The 20851-nt window shown below is 40.9% G+C and overlaps 1 protein-coding gene across 6 annotated transcripts in view; it reads right to left on the bottom strand.

The window, feature by feature from the left end:
- RALY (RALY heterogeneous nuclear ribonucleoprotein) overlaps window positions 1–20851 on the bottom strand; it is a 110102-nt gene that overhangs the window by 28265 nt on the left and 60986 nt on the right. For 3 of the 6 annotated variants that reach the window (XM_057502918.1, XM_057502919.1, XM_057502920.1), the window contains one exon: window positions 5789–5853. The exons of the other annotated variants lie outside the window; for them this stretch is intronic. In XM_057502918.1, coding sequence (XP_057358901.1) covers window positions 5789–5845 — 57 coding nt within the window. In that variant the 5' untranslated portion in view covers window positions 5846–5853. The remainder of the gene's footprint in view (window positions 1–5788; window positions 5854–20851) is intronic. 6 annotated transcript variants of the gene reach the window in all.

Raw genomic sequence — 20851 nt, 5'->3', positions numbered from 1 at the left:
TCACCTGTAAAATGGGACAGCAAATACATGATCTCTAGGGTTGCTGGAAAAGTAAAATAACTTAATTCATCTAAGTGTTAAGAACAGTGTCTGGCACATTAGAAAGTATGGAAATATTAGCTACTGCTGCCACTATTATTACTATTGGAACCTGCAAGAAGAACTTTTCCTTGTGAGTATAAAAGGGAAGGTGATGAGTTCTACTGTAACATTAACCTAGATTCTAATTGTGATCAAGGAAAGAACACTATCACTGTGGATGCAATAGTGTCTCTTCAAGCATGTCACTAAAATTCTAGTATTTGGAAATATGCCTCGAACATAAAAGGAATCACAGGAGTAGGCGCTCATTAAGTGCTGAATGAATAAATAAATGAGTATCTAGAGTAAAGCAGTACCAAAGAGTACATCTTGAGAAGGGGGGCAGGAAGAGGCCTTTAGATGAAAGTTCTCAAACAGGCTTCTTTGTATCTTTAGGACCCAAAAGGCAGGTTGGGCTCCCCTTCTGGGCAACAGGGCTCCAGGGGCTGATATTGCAAGAAACCTCTGCCTGCTGATTGTTCTGTGAACAAGGCTGCAGAAGGCTGTGAATGATAGTGCATGCCTTCTCATTTTTCACCTTATCTTAGGACAAGTAAGGGACTCTCTGAGGAACACAGAGAGAGGCCTAACCCCTCCCATGACAAGGCTCACCCTAAGTTAAAATAGTAATAGGGGATTATTAGCTTTAGATATTTGCTTGCCTGTGGAGCCTGGGGTCCTGAATCCCACCCCTACTAGCTGTGTGAACTTGGAAAGGCAATTTACTTCTCTGAGGGGTTCAAGGTTCCTCACCTGTGAAATGGGGTTAAAAATCCTTGCCCTCCCCACTTACAGTACAGATTGTTAAAAAGGTCAAAGAAGGTAACATATGGGAGTGCACTCTGTTACCTGAGGTGTGCTACATAGTATGTGAACAATATTCTCAAGGATGAATGACTGCTGCGGGTCTTCCTTGACTGAGGCACCCAGGTAGAAAGCCAGTAGGATAGAAGCAGATGGGTGTGTGGTAAACAGCTTGGCACTACAGCCAAGTACTGTGCCCCTCACGTAAAGGCAGCTAATCAAAAATCATTTCATGTGGAATCAATTTTCCTCATTATAATGATCCTATTCCTTGAAAACAGTGAATGCCACCTCTCATGGCCACACAAAAGCTTGATCCTGCAGACAGCATATGTACTGGCATATATATTTTTATATTTCCCATTCAGACAGGAGTAGGCAAGAAAGATGACCTCTCTCCAGGATGCTGATCTAAACAAAACCTAGTGTTCTAAGCATCATGTCACAGTGCCATATGTTTGGCCCAAAGAAGTCCACTGAGAATGATGCCACAATCATAGCATTTGTCCCTCTGGTAACAACATTAACTCCACAAACATTATTAAGCATGTGTTTCTTGAATAAGCAAGTGTGTCCCTGTTACCTTCAGGGATTTCTCACCACCAAGAATCAAGTCCAGCTCCTTTAATACGACTTACAAAACCCATCACAAGTTAAGGCCACCAAATTCAGAAACGACAATCTTCTGAGGGGTTGTAAGTCACACCCACTTACTAAGCCCTAGTACAGAGAGGCAAAGGCAGTTGCCCTCTGGGACATAAATTCTGTTAGCATCCTGGTATATTTCCTTTCAGTGTTTTTTCTTGTGCATTACATTTGGATTACATATTTAGATCATTCATTCAATTCTGCAGCCTAATTTTTTCAGTTAACAGTTAGTCCTTATTGGTGCATACTTTTCAATAAGCACCATTTTTTTATAACTACTGTTCTTAATAACTCAGTTTTCCTGAATGAATGTATCATAGTTTAGACTGGTCACAGTGTAGGTGGTCACTTAAACTTTTTCCATTTTTCTCAATGTTACAAGTAATAGAATCTGAGGGAAAGATTTTTATGTATATTGCATTATTTCCTTAGGAAATATTCCCAGAAGTGGAAACACTGTGTCAAAATGTATGAACATTTTTATGGCCCTTGCAATACACTGCCTAATTGCTTTCCATAAGTGCTATACCAATTTACACTGCTGTCACCAATGAATGCCACTTTTAAGGCAACCTCACCAGAATGGTGTATTATTACATTGTATATATGGGTGGAATGTCAATTAGTAGGGGAAGAGCAAATCCCCGTCATCATTTTCACATACACAGTAAAATAGTCTCCTGTGCTGGTTTACTAGTTTGAGTCTAGAGTTTTGAATGCCACAAAGAAGTTATTGTAGGTTCCTAAGCAGAAAATAACATGCTGAAAATTTAGTTATTTACTCATTTATCAAAAAAATCACTTATTGAGCACCTACTACTGCCAGACAGTGTGCGAAGTATAGATATGAACAAAATACAATCCCTACCTATGAGGAATTCAGAGTCCAGTGTGGTAGAGATCTCAGGAAAATCAGAACCCATGTTTCATCTTGATTAGGGTTATGACAGAACACTTGCAAACTCAGAGGCATGTCACTTAACCAAAGGGATAGGAAAAAGAAGGGAGAGAAGCAAGTCAGAGAAGAGCTATCAAGAATTTCTCAACTTCTCCAGAAGGACAAGCTGCTAGCCCACACACTGGTGAGAGAGAACATTTAGGAGAGGAAACACATGACCAAAGTTGTGGAAGCTGGGCAGAGCTTCCATATTTGGGGAATAGTATGTAGAGGCTTGGCTGGAGTGTATATAAGACTGGATGCTCAGGAGATGACAGCAAAGAAGCCTGGAAGAGGTGAGACTGGAAAGGGCCTTGTGGGCCGTTGAAAAGCCAGGACTTCATGGGAGCCATGAGCCACTCCTATGTCATATGCAGGACAGTGCTCAGTAAAGAGACACTCATAAATTCCTACAACTCTTGAGAGTCTGAACCACACAAGTCAACCCCTGAACAGAGTATCCCATCCATATCACCTCATTTTTGCATCACAAGTTACTTTTCTTTCACCAAACAGTGTAGAACTTTTTGAGTATTTATCATGTCACCTAGCACATTGCTAGGCATGTGGTGGAGGCTCCAATACTCATGCTTCAATTAACTGGAGATACCTCATGCAATAATAAAGCTCACCAAGCCCTTCCTGCCTTGACACAGTCCCTAACAATCTAAGGAAATGCTCAGTCACTGCCTCTCTTGGCAGATGTCCTACATCAGAAACGTACCTCCCCCTTTTTACCATCCTGCCAAAAAGAAAAGTATGCTAGCACGAGGAGCTATAAAGTATGTGATAACTAAGGAGCACACTGGGTGGCTGGGCAAAGGCCTGAGGGACATACATCCTTCCCCATAATATATTCCTCAAGCCAAGGGCTCCCTCAGTCCTACTGGCCCTTTTGGAATACCACCCTCTCTCCACCATAAAAATAAAATAGGTTTTTCCAACTGAGCATGTTAAAAGTCTCCTTTGAGTAGCTGCTGACCTTCTCTAAGGTATTTACTACTTTTTACATTAATAACAGCTGCTTTAATGGTGGAAAGAGTATTAACAGGAGGATTATTTCAGCAATTTATATAATAGCAAGTCATTCTTGCCCGGCTAGTTGTGGTATGAGCCATGGGCAGTGGGTCTGATGTGTTGCCTAAGATCCATCTGAGGAGACTATTAAAATGACCTATTCCTGTGTCATCTCCCCTCCTAAACTGACTATAAATTCCTAGATGGCAGTAACCACAATTACTTCATTATCGGCATCTCCCCTGATTTTCAGAATCAGTTGTGACCCACAGTTGGTTCTCAGAGAGTATCTGCTGAACTGAACTCCATGTACCACTGTCACTGCTCTCTTACCCCATCCATGCTTTCTAAAAAAAAGGCAGGCTATACAGATTAAGCCAGGAGAGACTTTGGAGACAGGAAGGAGGCATCTTTGCAGGCGCCCAATCTACCCCAGCCTTTAGGAAAGGCTATTTCGTGTTATAATAAATGATCACTATGACTTATAAATTGCTGTCACATTATAGATGCACCAGTAAGTATTTTACTTCTCATTCTTAAAACAACTCTTTGAGGTAATGATTACATCAAGGTCACAATGGCCCTTTCTGAGCCCTTTTAAGAGAAAGGGAGTCAGTCAAACTGGATACAAATCCCAGATCTGCCATATATCAGCTGTATGATCCTGGGTAAATGACTTAACCTTTCTGTGCCTTCATTTCCTTATTTACAGAATGGGAATAATATTACAGTACCTTCCCCATAAGGTTGTGATGAGAATTTAATAAGATAATAAACCATCAAGTTAAACATTCAGGAATTTTCTAAATGTAAATACTGTTAATATTGACCCTATTTAATAGACAGCTCCAAATATCACACTCTCAATACTGAGTAAGGTTAAGAGCGAGATTACTTCATCAAAAAGCAGGACCGGAACCAATTTCTGATTTGGTGATGGAGGCTGGGGAGAGGGAGAGTTTTCTGAGCACAAATCCAGTGATGTGATGCCCATGACACAAACTCTTCAGGAAAGCCTTTGAATCCATGTTGCAGGCAGATCTGCTCAATCCCTCCACTGGAACCCAATATCTTCCACAGGCCTCTCTGCATCAGTATTTGTTGCACTTTTGTATCACACATCTATCTTTCCCCATTAGATTCTGAACTCCTTGAAGGTAAAGGCTCTTTTATTAGTCTTTGTAATCTACCCTCCAACACTGCCCTGGTAACCAGTAAATGCTCACTCAGTGACTTTCTGCTAATGAACAGATGAAAAAATCCTGGGTTGGTGCTGTTTCAGTAAGTGGTTTCCCAGTGCTCCTGAAATGGCAAACTCCTTAAAAGTGACCTGTACAGGACTTGGATTAAAGATGGTGACATGGAAGGTGAGATACAAACCTCCTCCCAAAACCAAATACAATATGAAAATATAGCAAATACATCAAATCCTGAAAAAGCAACAGGAAAGAAGGCTGCAGCAGACTGTCTACACCTGGGGAAACAAGCAAACCTCAAGGAAAAGGGTAAAGTAACAAAGCCATGATTCAGAGGGACCCAAGACCTTCCCCCACCCAAGCTCACTGGTGGGAGGAAGAGAAACAGAGCAGGGAGGGGGTGGAGGCCTAGGACTGCAGAACACCCAGCCCTGGAGATCTGCTCTGGGAGCACAAACCTACATTACATGGTGCTCTGGAGATTAGTGGGGTTGGAAAGGTAAGACAGGCAGAATACTTGGAGAGACTGAGATTCCAGCCACTTGTGGAAAACAGGGATCCACATACAGCTGCTCTGGGACAAAAGAAAGGCGGGCAGTCTGAGAAACTTCCTAACAGGGAGAGGACTGCTAAAGGGGCAAGGACTGCACATAGCTTACTGCTCAGAAGAAAGGACAGGTGGACAAAATTGTCCCAGAGCACTCTGCCCAGCAGGTAAGGAACTTTCAGGAGGTTCAGGCGCTCCATCCCTCTGGCTGGCAATGCAATTCCAAGGCCCCTCACTGTGACATGAAGCCTGCTGCGCCTTCCTCCCAGCCAAAACCAGCCTGCAAACTGGCTGCCCCAGACATGGCACCAGGCCAGGCAGAGGGCCGCCCCACCTATGGCAGCTACAAGTGCAAAGCACAGAGGCTTCTCCCTGCATGCTCAGCCCACTGACCCTGGCAGTGGAGACAAACACTGCAGCCAGGAAGCAGGAAAGAGCTCTTTCCTCCCGAGAGCTTCCAGTGCCACTCGCCTGCAACCCCCGCCATCACTCCAGGGGCTGAGCAGCTTGAGAGAGAGTTTCTGGGCACCACCTACAAATACGAAACGTCAAACGAACCTGGTTCATACCAAAATCACACACACCAGAAAGAGGGCGAAGTGTAGCTGAACTCATCAATCTTCCTGAAAGAGATGACAAAATAAAAGTCATTAACATGTTCACGGAGCTATAGAAAAATAGTCAATAACTCAGGGAGAAATTCAGGAATGAGATACAGACGTTGAAGAATACAGTATCTGAAATGAAACATATAATGGGGGAATTTAAAAGCAGATTAGATGAAGTAGAGGACACAATAAATAAAACAGATATTAGAAAACAGGAATACATAGAAGGCAAGGCACAAACAGAAAAAAGGATCTCTAGGAATGAAAGAGTATTAAGAGAACTGAGTGACCAACCCAAATGGAACAATATTTGCAATAGAGGGGTACCAGAAGAACAGAGAGAAAAAGGGATAGAAAGTGTCTTTGAGGAGGTAATTGCTGAAAACTTCCCCAATCTGGGGAAGGAGATAGTCTCTCAGGCATGGAGGTGCACAAATCACCCAACACAAGGGACCCAAGACAACACCAAGACATGTAACATAATTAAAATGGCAAAGATCAAGGATAAGATCAGAGTATTAAAAGCAGGCAGAGAAAAAAGACCACACCCAAAAGAAAACCCATTAGTCCATCATCAGACTTCTCAAGAGAAACCTTATAGGCCAGAAGGGAGTGGCATGATATATTTAATGCAATGAAGCAGAAGGGCCTCGAACTAAGAATACTCTACCCAGAAAGATTATCAGTTAAATCTGAAGAGTGATTAAACACTTTCCAGATAAACAAAAGCTTAGACAATCCCACAGTCTCTATGATATATTCTGGAGGGACTGCTATAGATGGAAGTGTTCCTAAGGCTAAATAGCTGTCAATAGAGGAAATAAACCACAGTAAAGAAAGTAGATCAATTAATTACTAAGCAGATACAAAATCAAATCAACTACTCCCAAAGTCAATCAAGGTATAGACAAAGAGTACAGAGTATGATACCTAAAATATAAACAGTGTAGGAGAAACACAAAAAGGAAAAAAAAAAGGAACCTTTAGATTGTGTCTGTAATAGCATACTATGTGAGTTAAATTAGACTTAGATAGTAAGGAACTTACCCATGAACCTTTGGTAACCATGAATCTAAAGCCTGCAATGGCAATAAATACATACCTATCGATAATCATCCTGAATGTAAATGGTCTGAATGCACCAATCAAAAGACATAGTTACATAATAGATAAAAAAATAAGACCCATCTATATACTGCCTACAAGAGACTCACTTTAAACCAAAAGACATACACAGACGAAAAGTAAAGAGATGGAAGATATTTCATGCAACTAATAGGGAGAAAAAAGCAGGAGTTGCAGTACTTGTATCAGACAAAACAGATGTCAAAACAAAGAAAGTCACAAGAGACAAAGAAAGACATTACATAATGATAAAGGGGTCAGTCCAACAAGAGGATATAACCATTATAAATATCTATGCACCCAACACAGGGGCACCTACATATGTGAAACAAATTCTAACAGAATTAAAGGGGCAAGTAGAATACAATGCATTCATTCTAGGAGACTTCAACACACCATTCACTCCAAAGGACAGATCAACCAGACAGAAAATAAGTAAAGAGACACAGGCACTGAACAACACATTAGAACAGACGGACCTAAAAGACTTCTACACAACACTCCACCCAAAAGCAGCAGGATACATATTCTTCTCAAGCGCACACGGAACATTTTCAATAATACATCATATACTAGGCCACAAAAAGAGCCTCAGTAAATTCAGGAGGACTGAAATTGTACCAACCAGCTTCTCAGACCACAAAGGTATGAAACTAGAAATAAATTATGCAAAGAAAACAATAAAGCCCACAGAAACATAGAGGCTTAACAACAGGCTCCTAAATAATCAATGGATCAATGACCAAATAAAAACAGAGATCAAGCAATATATGGAGACCAATGAAAACAATAACACAACACTGCAAAACCTGTGGGATGCAGCAAAGGCCATGCTAAGAGGAAAATATATTACAAACAGGCAGCTTACCTCAGAAAGAAGAAAAATCCCAAATGAATAGTCTAAACACACAATTAATGAAACTAGAAAAAGAACAAATAAGGCCCAAAGTCAGTAGAAGGAGGGACATAATAAAGATCAGAGCAGAAATAAATAAAATAGAGAAGAATAAAACAATAGAAAGAATCAATGAAATCAAGAGCTGGTTCTTCAAGAAAATAAACAAAATAGATAAACCACTAGCCAGACTTATGAAGAAAAAAAGAGTCTATACACATAAACAGAATCAGAAATGAGAAAGGAAAAATCACTATGGACACCACAGAAATACAAAGAATTATGAAAGAATACTATGAAAAATTATATACTAACAAATTGGATAACCTAGAAGAAATAGAGAACTTTCTAGAAATACACAACTTTCCAAGGCTGACCCAGGAAGAAACAGAAAATCTGAATAGACCAATTACCAGCAACAAAATTGAATTGGTAATCAAAAACAACCTATAAACAAAACTGGACCAGATGGCTTCACCGCTGAATTTTATCAAACATTTAGTGAAGACCTAATACCCATCCCTCCTTAAAGTTTTCCAAAAAGTAGAAGAGGAGGGAATACTTACAAACTCCTTCTGAGACCAGTATCACTCTAATACCAAAACTAGGCAAAGACACCACATACCAATATCCCTGATGAACACAGATGCAAAAATACTCAACAGAATATTAGCAAACCAAATTCAAAACATGTCAAGAGGATCATATACCACGATCAAGAAGTATTTATGCCAGGGATACAAGGATGGTACAACATTCAAAAATCCATCGACATCACACACCACATCAACAAAAAGGACAAAAACCACATGATCATCTCCGTAGATGCTGAAAAGGCATTCATCAAAATTCTTCAACATCCATTCATGACAAAAACTCAACACAATGGGTATAGAGGGCTAGTACCTCAACATAATAAAGGCCATACATGACAAACCCACATCCAACATCATACTTAACAGCAAGAAGCTGAAAGCTTTTCCTTTAAGATCAGGAACAAGACAAGGATGCCCACTCTCCCTACTTTTATTTAACATAGTACTGGAGGTCCTAGCCATGGCAATCAGACAACACAAAGAAATAAAAGGCATCCAGACTGGTAAGGAAGAAGTTAAACTGTCATTGTTTGCAGATGACATGATATTGTACATAGAAAACCCTAAAGAATCAACCCCAAAACTACTAGAACTAATAACTGAATTCAGCAAAGATGCAGGATACAAAATCAATACACAGAAATCTGTTGCATTCCTATATACTAATGATGAACTAGCAGAAAGAGAAATCAAGAAAACAATTCCATTCACAATTGCATCAAAAAGAATAAAATACCTAGGAATAAACCTAACCAAGGAAGGGAAAGACCTATAACTTGAAAACTACAAGACACTCATGAGAGAAATTAAAGATACCAATAAATGGAAACACATCCCATGCACATGCATAGGAAGAATTAACATTGTCAAAATGGCCATCCTGCCCAAAGCAATCTACAGATTCAATGAAATCCCTATCAAAATACCAATGGCATTCTTCAATGAACTAGAGCAAATCGTTCAAAAATTCATATGGAACCACAAAAGACCCTGAATAGCCAAAGCAATCCTGAGAAGGAAGAATAAAGCAGGGTATACTCCCTGACTTCAAGCTCTACTACCAAGCCACAGTAATCAAGACTATTTGGTACAGGCACAAGGTAACAGAATAGAAAGCCCAGATATAAACCCAAGCATATATGGTCAATTAATATATGATAAAGGAGCCATGGATATACAACGGGGACATGACAGCCTCTTCAACAACTGGTATTGGCAAAACTGGACAGCTACATGTAACAGAATGAAACTGGATTACTGTTTAACTCCATACACAAAAGTAAACTTGAAATGGATCAAAGACCTGCATGTAAGTCATGAAACCATAAAACTTGTAGAAGAAAACAGGCAAAAATCTCTTGAATATAAACATGAGCAACTTTTTCCTGAATGCACCTCCTCAGGCAAGGGAAACAAAATAAAAAATGAACAAATGGGACTACATCAGCTAAAAAGCTTCTGTACTGCAAAGGACGCCATCAGCAGAACAAAAAGGGATCCTACAGTATAGGAGAATATATTTGTAAATGATATATCCGACAAGGGGTTAACATCCAAAATACATAAAGAACTCACATGCCTCAACACCCAAAAAGCAAATAACCCTGTTAAAAAATGGGTGGAGGATATGAACACAATTCTCCAAAGAAGAAATTCAGATGACCAACAGGCACATGAAAACATGCTCCACATCACTAGTTATCAGGGAAATGCAAATTAAAAAACACAATGAGATATCACCTCACACCAGTTAGGATCGCCACCACCCAAAAGACTAACAACAACAAATGCTGGCAAGGATGCAGAGAATGGGGAACCCTCCCACACTGCTGGTGGGAATGTAAGCTAGTTCAAACATTGTGGAAAGCAATATGGAGGTTCCTCAAAAAACTAAAAAAAGAAATACTATTTGACCTGGGAATTCCACTCCCAGGAATTTACCCAAAGAAAATAACTTCTCAAATTCAAAATGACATATCCACCCCTATGTTTACTGCAGCACTATTTATGATAGCCAAGATGTGGAAGCAACCTAAGTGTCCATCAGTAGATGAGTGGATCAAGATGTGGTACATACACACAATGGAATAGTATTCAGCCACAAGAAGAAAACAAATCTTACTATCTGCAACAACATGAATGGAGCTAGAGGGTATTATGCTCAGTGAAATAAGCCAGGAGAAAGACAAGCACCAAAAGATTTCCCTCATTTGTGGAGTATGACAAGGAAGCAAAACTGAAGGAACAAAACAGCAGCAGACTCACAGACTCCAAGAATGGACTAGCACTTACCAAAGGAGAGGGGTCAGGGAAGGCAGGTAGGGAGGGAGGGAGAGGGATTGAGGGGTATTATGATTGGCACACGTGGTGTGGGGGGAATCATGGGGAAGACAGTGTAGCACCAAAAAGGCAAATAGTGACTTTGGGGCACCTTATGACACTGATGGACAGTGACTGCAATGGGGTATGGGGGTGGTGGGGGGGCAACTCGACAATATGAGTGACTGTAGTAACCACATTGTTTTTCCTGTGAAACCGTAGTTGAGGGTATATCAATAATACCTTAGTAAAAAAATAAAAATAAAAGGTTACATTAAAAAATGTATATCAATGATACCTTAATAAAAAATATATTGCACTAAAAAAAAGTGATCTGTATAATACAGTTCATGAGATAAGCCCAAGTTCCTCACCCTTTAGTGGGGTCGAAGGACAGGCAAGATAGTGATGAGAGAGAGAAAAAAAGGAGGGATAGGGCGAGAGACTAGAGACTGCTGTTATCTTTGTTCAGTAGACTACATGGAGCAGAGGCTCCAAAGTTTGAATCTGCAGCCCAGAACCTGCTCAACCTGGGCTTTCTGTAGTGGGAAGATGTATGAGGTTCTCACCAAGCAGAAAGCAGCAAAGGCTAGAAACCACCAGCTCTGTCAGTTATCAACACAATGAGGGAGACTCAGCCCTCCCTCTCTGAATTATCAGGTGACCCTGAGTAAGCCCAACTACTAGGTCCCCCATGCTGACTTAATGGAAAGAACACTGATCAAAGAGCTTGAAGACCTAAAGTTCATTCCTAGGAATGTATGCTTTTTTCAATTAATAAGTATTTCTTGAGGATCTATTTTATGTCAGGTTTGCACTGGGCACCTATAATACAATGAACAATACCACTAATTTGTTGCCAGGCCTGGATAAGTCACCACCCCTTCTCTGAGCCTTAGTGTCCTCATATGACACATGGAAGATGATCTGTATGTCACATGTTTTGAAAAGACTACTGCAGAACTTTGCAAATCTAAAGGTGATTATTTTCACTCGCTCTAAACCAGAAGTCTTAGTAAAATGCTAGGATAGCCCCCCCACAAATGGCAAAGACAACTCCCTGTGCCAAGATTTGGGTAGAAATCCAGCAGCACATTCCTCCTCACTGAATTCTGTGGTGGAAAGCAGAAATTTACACATTCTCTTCAAATCTTCAGGATCTTTCCCCCAGTTACTGGTGTTAGAGTGTTCATCACTGAGAACTGCACTGTAGGCCTCTTGGAGGAGCCCCTAGATGCAACTGAAACCCCTTACAGCAACAACAGGCTTAATTTGTACATTAGAGGAACCTTTCCAGACACTGAGCTAATTACCTGGTACCTGATGCTGTGTCTATTTGGAAACATTTGGTGGCCATTAAGCCTGATGTTTCCTTGTCTTCCTGCTTACTGGGATAAACCCATCAAAACAGAAAGCTTGATGTTCTAACAATGCTCACCGATTAGTGGTTTGCAGAATCCTCTATAATTTTATCATTTTGCTGACTAGAAGAGTAAGTATGGTGGAGTGCAGACAGTGTGTAGCTCAAGAGGGTGTCAGGCACCTGAACTTTTAGACTTGGATCTTCCATGGTCTGGCTCTGTAAACTTGGTTACAGATCTCAGTTGCTTCACCCAGAAAATGGAGATCAGTATTGCATGAACTCTTCCAAGGAAGACCAATGTTCCTCAAGATTTGTATTAAAGTTCCTCATTAAAGGGGCTCAAGGGTCAAATAAAAATAAGAAACTGGGCATACTCCACCCCCACCCTGCTCCTCAGAGTCACATGCACACCAAGGCTCTGAAAAGTCAGCAGTAAAGAAATGTACTTTGCCCCATGCAATCTGACTTTTCCCAGATTATTAACATTTCTTCTGAGGAAGACACACTGGACAGATCTCTAGGTTCCCTATCAGCTCTAACCCACTGTGATGTGTATCAGAAGTATTTAGCCATTGCCTGGAGCATTCCTGTTTTCCATGAATCCAGTTTTCTTAACCCAATGAGGCACTTAAATGATACTCCAGTTAACAGGAATTTACTATATGGTCCATTTTACTATAGTGAGAGTACTAATTTTCAAAGACTCAGAATACAAGATACTTAAAAATGTAAGAAACCTGCAGTTATTGAGCTCCTAATACCTGTTTTATACTGTGCTAATATTTTTCATACATTATATCACTTATTCTATGACAACTGTAAGAGGTACATATTGTTATCCTATTACACAGAAAGAAACAGTCTTAGAAAGGCTAGTAACTTGCCAAGGGTTATGCAGCTAGAGCATGATGAGCACCAGATTTCAAACCCATGACTACCTGTCTTCCAAATCTTGGTTCTGTTTGGGGCATGCCACCATTATTATCAGATGGTCACTAACCTTCCCTGATCTCAACTTTCAAGTTTACTTGTGAATAGTTGAGTGTTTGTACTGCTTCCCTCAGAGTTGCTCTAAGACTCAAAGGCAGTAACAGGTATGAAAGGGCCCTGTAATGTATAAAAATATGAATATGAGGAGTGTTTGAAATGTGAATTAATACTGATATTTCCTTTCATGATTTGTAACGTACTTGATGAGGTGCTTGCAGGCTTCCTTATCCCAGTTACCCTGCCCAAATAATGCTTAAAAATTTCCAGTTAGGATTTTGGATAAACAGGAAACATGTCAATTTCTCAGTACCAATTACTCTTTAGGCTGTCTGTCAGAGTCTCACTAAACAGCCAACCTGCTTAAGGAGTCAGAAGTAAAAACAGCAGAGTGGGCGGGAGCCTGGTAGAAGACCTGTAAATAGAAGACATGCAAGAATTGGCTATGGGGCAAGACTCCCTAACCTCTTCTTCCACCATGTCTTGAAAATAAGCCCAAAGGGTCATTTGGGACAGCAATCCCTCGGAGCCTTTATATGAAATCTATCTAGGAGATCAATAATGTACGTATGGCAAGGGGAGGAGGTAATGAGAGATGGGAGTGGGGTTGACCAGCTTCACTTTGTTCTAGTATAGAAAATACCTTGGCAGGGGCCTAGGCACAAAAATAGCAGTAAATAGGTATTGGGCTCTCAACTCATCCTCTAACCCTGCCTGGGATCACACCCTCATGATCCACATTACTATAGTCATCTGCTCTCACAGGCTTTTGGCAGACCAAGGCCAAAAACAGCAGCAATGCATTCTTGGAACCAGGCCCTAGCTGGGGACAAAGAAATAAATAACAAAAGCCCCTGCTCTTAAGGAAGGCATTGCATCAAGGTGTTCGGTCTGAGCTTAACCAGGAGGTCTCTTGTATATCAAAGTATCAGGCTCATAGGGTATATTCAAGAATTGCATGAAATGAACTTAATCAAAGAAGCCTACATTCTATAACTTAAAAGCACTTGTTTGGTGTCAGGAGCCCTGGTATCCAGGTGGCATGAATAATTCAGTGACTCTGGGCAAATTAATTTCTGTGGACCTCAGTTTACCCATCTATAAAGCAGGCTCTGTCTACCCCACAAGTTGCTATGTGTAGCCAATAAGGTAATGGTGGAGACAGCATTCTTTAAATGGCATGAGATGGAATTGCAGGCACTAATGGAACATGGGGCACATGGTCTTAAAAATTCAGAGCCCACTTTGGGAAAGACTTGAAATAAGCTCACTTTCTTTCTCCCAAGCCAACTTAGGAGTCTTTTCTTAAATTGGAGACATTCTTTGCATTTCTACAAGGGAGAGGTAAATTTGCCAGTGAAGTAGGAGGTAGAAGAATGCCATTTTTCTACTTTTCAAGGCTTGTTTGGATTCACTACACTGTAAAAGAGAGCACGGGGTTTGTATTTATAACCCTAGCTTTTGTTAATCATTGTTTTGTGAAACTATAAACAAGCTTCAACCTCTCCTGAGTCTTAGTTTCCTCATGTGTAAATGGGGGGGAAATTCCCCAACTCCTGTGATTGGAGTTCAGATTAAATTAATTAATGATGGACACGTGTTTTGTAACACACAAAACGCCACACGAATACTAGTTATTAAAAAGCTACCTTCTTAACAGCTTATGAAATACATAAAACAGTGGTTATCACACTTGACTGGTGAGACAATCAAAGCCCAGAGAAAATACTGACTTTAACACACAGCTCAACTGGGACTTCCTCCAATGGTGGTAATTATTCCTTTGATTTATTACAGGAGTTATTAGTTTGTTTGTCTCATTAAACTGACCTCTCCGAGGGAGGGGACTACACCCATCTTACACATTTTTGTTTCCAATACCCATCGTGGCACACCTGTAAGAGGTTAAGTAAACATTACCTGAATGATGACTAACATACTGGTAGCAGAAACATATCTAGAACCCAAGATTCCTAATCTAGAGTCTAGGGTTCTTATAACCACAGAGAAAGTGGCCCAAACCTCATAAATTTGACTCACCGTAACTTCTCATCTCTTCCTCAATTCTTTCACTCTGGCAAGACTCTACTTTCCATTCTTGCAAAGTGTCTCGGCCTTTATAGGTGCTGATCCCTCAGCTCTGAATACTCATCTGCTTCTCTGCCAAGCTAATCCCTATTCACCCCTCAGACATGGAGGTGTTTCTTACCTTCATTAATACTGGGTCAGGTATTCTCTTTCCCCCAGTGTCTGTTTTGTTTATCACAGAATCGTGGCACACAAATGTGTCAAAATTATATGTTGAAGGCTGAATGAAATACTGAACCTAAAAATCTAAAAGTGATGCAGGGGAAAGATTCCTGGCCTGGAAGTCAGGAAGCCTAACTGATTCTAATTCTAGATCCACCACTACTGTGGTTTGGCGATTTGGACAGGCTCCAGTCGTTCTTTCAACCACCTGTAAATGAGTTATCATCTATGATCTCAAAAGGTCCTTTTAAGCACTGACAGTGTATGAGACTTGTACTCATGCTAACTCCTAGGGGTAAGGAACTTCAGAGGCCAGCTGTGTCCTCCACACACAGTTTGGGGGGGTCCAACACCCCCACCCCATGAGCAGCACCAGGCACATCAGACTCTGCTGTCAGCAGCCTCCCAGCCCATTGGTTTGTGCCGAGAATAAATCGTAGGTGAGCAGCAGAGCATTTTAATGAGTCCACAGCCTAATGAATCTTTTCCTTCCTGTGTCAATTAAAATTTCAAGGCTAGGATCCCCAGGGACCAATTTATTGGGAACAGAGTGAAGTCTTTTTGTTCATCAGCTGCTGCCTGAGCTACCAGTCCTAGCCCTCTGTCTGCTATGTAACAACCATGCTTTTCAGACATGCCACCTAGAGAGATAGCAACTGGCCTAGGATGCTCCTTCTTGCCTGAACTTGAGGAAAGAAAGGGCTTTTCTGTGGGGTAGGGAGGTTATCAGAGCAGCCCGGACTTGAAAGCCACCTCCTGAAAATACTGGTCTTCACAGAGCTAATAGCAACAGATCAACTTGCCATTCACCCAATTAAGTTATCAGGTACTGTGTGACGCCTATTTCTAAGGTATTCTGAATCCTCACGACAGTCCGGAAGTAGGTATCAACAGCACAAGTGATGCTCTGAGAGGTGAAGTAAAAATTAGACTAAGGAACACAATTATTAATTGGCAGGCAGGGATCTAAACTCACGTCTATGCAATTCCAGAGACTGGGCTCTTCCTATCAAACCACAGCAGCTTTATCCAGGGGCTGACAAAGGGCCAGCAGTGATGTCCTACATGCTGCTCATGGCAAAAAGTCACCAACATACTATATTTTACCCAGGTACAAGAAATGGTGGCTATTCATTGCTGGTCTTTCTGCTCAATGGAGTTGGCAATCCCCCTTTATCCACAGAACATAATCCAAACAGAGTCACTATCAACACTACCCCCAGGCTCCTACCCCAGAAATCTTTTGATTTATTTGATTTGTGAGGAGTTGCCAATCATTGATCTAACTGCTCTGAGGCACCCAGTTCTCTGCCTCCCACCCTGTCCTCTCCAAGTCAAACAGGGGGAGCCCTGTTGCTACCGCTCTATCATCAAGAGAGGCACATTTTCCAAAGTGTGCAGGTTAATAAGCGAGTCAGGTTTCCAAATACAGGATGGAATTTTAGGGCTGTCATGGGAAAAATACCCAAGAGTGAGATCAAGAGGCTTGTCCAAGTTTATATCACTAGACAATAGCAACAGCAGGAACATACGTAACATACTGAATCCTAACCTGACATCTACCTACATACATAAAGAATAATACAAAAACAGAAAAAATAAGATCAGTGTCTTTTAAATTTTTTAATCTTTTGAGATAACTGTAGATTCATATACAGTAATAAGTACCATTTAACAACACTTAGCAAAACAGAGAAGGCAAGATGCCAGTGACTCTGGCATCTTACTACACTGATGGACAGTGACTGCAATAGGTTGTGGGGGGGAGCTCGATAATATGGGTAAATGTAGTAACCACATTGTTTTTCATGTGAAACCTTCATAAGAGTGTATATCAATAATACATACATACATACGTACATACAGACACTTAAGCACAATGCCTGGCACACAGAAACCTAGCCAAGAAGTGTTAGCTATTAGGGAAAAAGGAGAAGGTATTCAGAATGGACCTTCGAGGAATAGTAAGTCTCCCTTTATAGAATGCTTGAGATGTACACATATAATACCTTTATCTTTCCAGTGACCCCATCAAGCAGGTATTAACATCCTCCATTTACAGATGAAAAAATGCTCTCAGAGGTTGACTAACTTGTTCAAGATTACTTTGTCCCAGTATGTGCTGAAGCTAGAATTCAAATCCAGATATATCCAACTCCAAACCCTATGTCTATACTGCATCTCAGAAGATTAAGACTAGGGCTGGCTTCAAAGACAAGCCTAGATATAGACTGGAGGTTAACAGCAGGCTACTGATTCAAGTGTGAGGATAGCATGAACAGGGGTGTGGAATTTAGCAACATGCTGTCTTTGCAAAGGGTGGTAGTTGAAAAGACACTGACCAGAATAAACAGTAAATTCACATGACAAAGACAAAATAAAAAACAAAAGGGCAGATGGCAGAGGATCACAACTTGACTCTTTTTTGCTGAACACTAAAGAAAGGTGGCAGCATACAGAAAATGAAGAGCCAGAAACTGGGAGGCAAAGGAAATCAAGTTCTGCCGCCAACTAGATAAATAAATGGCTCTGGGCAAGTCAATTGTCCTCTCTGAGTTACTAACACCAGGAGACTGAACTAAAAGATGTCTAAGGATCTCTCTAGCTTTGATATTCTAGGAATCACTCCATTATCAGGTAATGTGTGCTGATGTGGGTCTGGGAAATATTAATGCTATGATTAAGCAAAGCAGCCTGAAATCAAACAGCTGTGTGACAGGAGCCCTGGGCACATGGGGAAAGAGAGATGAGTGAGGAAGAAAGGAGGAGAATGAGGAATTAAAGGGGATTCAAGTTAATCTTGGGTAAAAGCCAAAAGAACAGAGAGGCAAAGGAAAGGAAGCTGAATGAGGATGGTTCCAATCCTGGCTTTGCTAGTAACTTGCTGTGTGGCCCTGGTTATTAGCCTTCTTTTCTTACTGGCCAAAAGGACCTCAAGACCCTGTATGCTCTGGCCTTAGCTGTACCCTCAAGTTTATCTCCTGCTTTCTTTCCCCTCTCAGGGTGCTTTAGCCACACTGTCTGCTTTCCAGTTGTTCTATTGACATGCTCTTGCCATGGGGCCTTTGTTCACCTGCTCTTCTCTTGGCTGGAAATGATCTTCTTCAGAGTGGCCTTCCCTGGCCACTTCTTAACCCTTTACCCCTTTCTTCATAGCACATATGAAATGATACAATAATGATTTACTCATTTTCTGTCTCCCCCACTAAAATAAGTTCTACGAAGGTAGTCTTTATTTTGTTTGCTAAAATATCCCAGCTCCATGAGTAATATCAGACATGTGTTGAATGGATAACTGAATGGATGGATGGATGAATTACCAGTCCCTAAAGTCCCTTCAATTCTAGCATGCTGTGATTAACTTATGGGCTTGTGGAACTGGTGAACATCTCAGAAAACCAAGCCTGGGTGAACTTAGGTCTTTGTCCTTCTGGCTACAATTTTTGATATTTGCTTCAAAAATCATCTCCAAATGTAACATGCACATCCTAACAGCCACACATAGGCACAAATAGACAAACACATATCACTTAACTCAATAATCATTATTTCCTTAGCCTGGAATATCAGGCCTTACACAGTTTGGCCACAATTTACTTTGATAATTTTGACCCCAATCACACTCTGTTTCTGAAATCCTATACTCTGGCTACACTGGACTGTTCACCCTTCTCCAACACATACAAGTATTATTCTGTGCCTTTGTCCTTGCTAGTCCCCTTGCTCGGATGTTACAGACACCCCTTCACAATACCTCTTCCTTCACAACTGTCAAATGTCTTGTTTATGAAACAGCACTTTTTCTGTGAAGCATTCCTTGATCTTTCAGGCATTTAGTGTCCCCCTCTTCCATGTTTCCAAAGCACACCACATGCTTCTATTACAGCAATCATCACAGCAGTCCACACACTTTACTTGTTGGTATGCCTTAATCAACTCTGGGTTATCAACTCTGGGCTCCAAACGCCCAGAGCTGTGTGCTTGCCTTCTCCTTATCCCAAAGAACCTATCCCTGTGCCTGGCACTATGTTTATAAATTGGATGTTAATGTGGCACCACAATTAAGAACACTTCTTAACCTTCATTGGCAGACTTGATCAAGTAGTTATCCCTACACGCTATGCAAAAGTTGGTTTCTCTAATATACCTACCCACTGGTAAGAACTCCTATGGAACAGATCCTGAGAAAGAGGAGGTTGGAAAGAAAAGGAAAAAAGTAGTTCTTGCAGAACCTTGAATGTCATGCTAAGGAGACTAGATTTATTCTAGAGGTTTTACAAGCAGGGAAGTGATAGGAGTAAGATCTGTTAATCCTAAAACCTATGGAAAAGGAAAGGAAGTTATATACTTCAGGGGCAAAGACTGGAGGTGGAGAGATGAGTTAGCTGACAATTAAAATAGTTTCAGTGAAAGATGATTAAGATCTGGCCTTGGCAAAACTGAAGGAACAAAATGGCAGCAGACTCAGATACTCCAAGAATGAACCAGTGGTTACCAAAGGGGAGGGGTGTGGGAGGGCAGGTGGAGAGGGAGGGAGAAGGGGACTGAGGGGTATTATGTTTAGTACACATGGTGTGGGGGATCATGGGGAGAACAGTGTAGCACAGAGAAGGGACATAGTGGATCTCTGGCAACTTGCTGCACTGATGGACAGTGACTGCATTGGGGTGTGGGTAGGGACTTGATAATATGGGTAAATGTAGTAACCACATTGTTTTTTCATGTGAAACCTTTGTAAGAGTGTATTATCAATCATACCTTAATAAAAAATAAAAGAATAAAAAAGATCTGGCCTTGGGTAGTAACAGTGGGATGAGAAGATAGATAAAATGTGTTCAGAGTCAAAAACCACATAATGAAGGCAGTTGCCTACTTTATCTGAGCTCAAAATAAACTTCATCCAGATGGAATTCTAACTTCTTTGCATCCAAGATGACCATGAGGCTAACCAGGAGGAGGGAAAAAGCATCCATGACCAGGGGAGGGGGAAGAAGCAAATCTAGGACTAGGCAAAGGCCGAGATCCAGGTCAGTGAATACAGTTGTAGGAGAGAACTCAAAAGCTTGCTGTTGGCTGCTACCTGAGCTTTGGCACAGAAGTCAGGTCTGTGCTCTGAGCAGAAGAGTGCCTTTCTGGGTTGGGAGAGCTCTAGTTGGTTTTAATACAAGAAGCTCTGATCATTTTCAGTGATGATATGTTAAGGAAAATCATCCAAAACTTGGAAGAGGCAAAAAGATGATTATGAGATCTTTTAAAGTAATGTTAGAACATTTTTTCAGTATGCATCTGAGAGTCATCTGATACTCTCAGAGATGATTTGTTTGACTTATTGGTCACAAATGGTTAGAACCCAAATGTTTTAAAATCCTGTTAAGTTAGATGTTAATATACAGAAAACTGAGGTGAACTTTTTTTTAAGCAGAGAATATAACATCAAAGGTTACATTTTTATTAGGAAATAATCAATTTTGGATCTAA

Source organism: Manis pentadactyla, chromosome 5, assembly GCF_030020395.1.
Source record: "Manis pentadactyla isolate mManPen7 chromosome 5, mManPen7.hap1, whole genome shotgun sequence".
Classification (NCBI taxonomy): domain Eukaryota; kingdom Metazoa; phylum Chordata; class Mammalia; order Pholidota; family Manidae; genus Manis; species Manis pentadactyla.
Note: the sequence above shows the minus strand (reverse complement) of the source record. Positions and strands in the feature narration are given on the sequence as shown.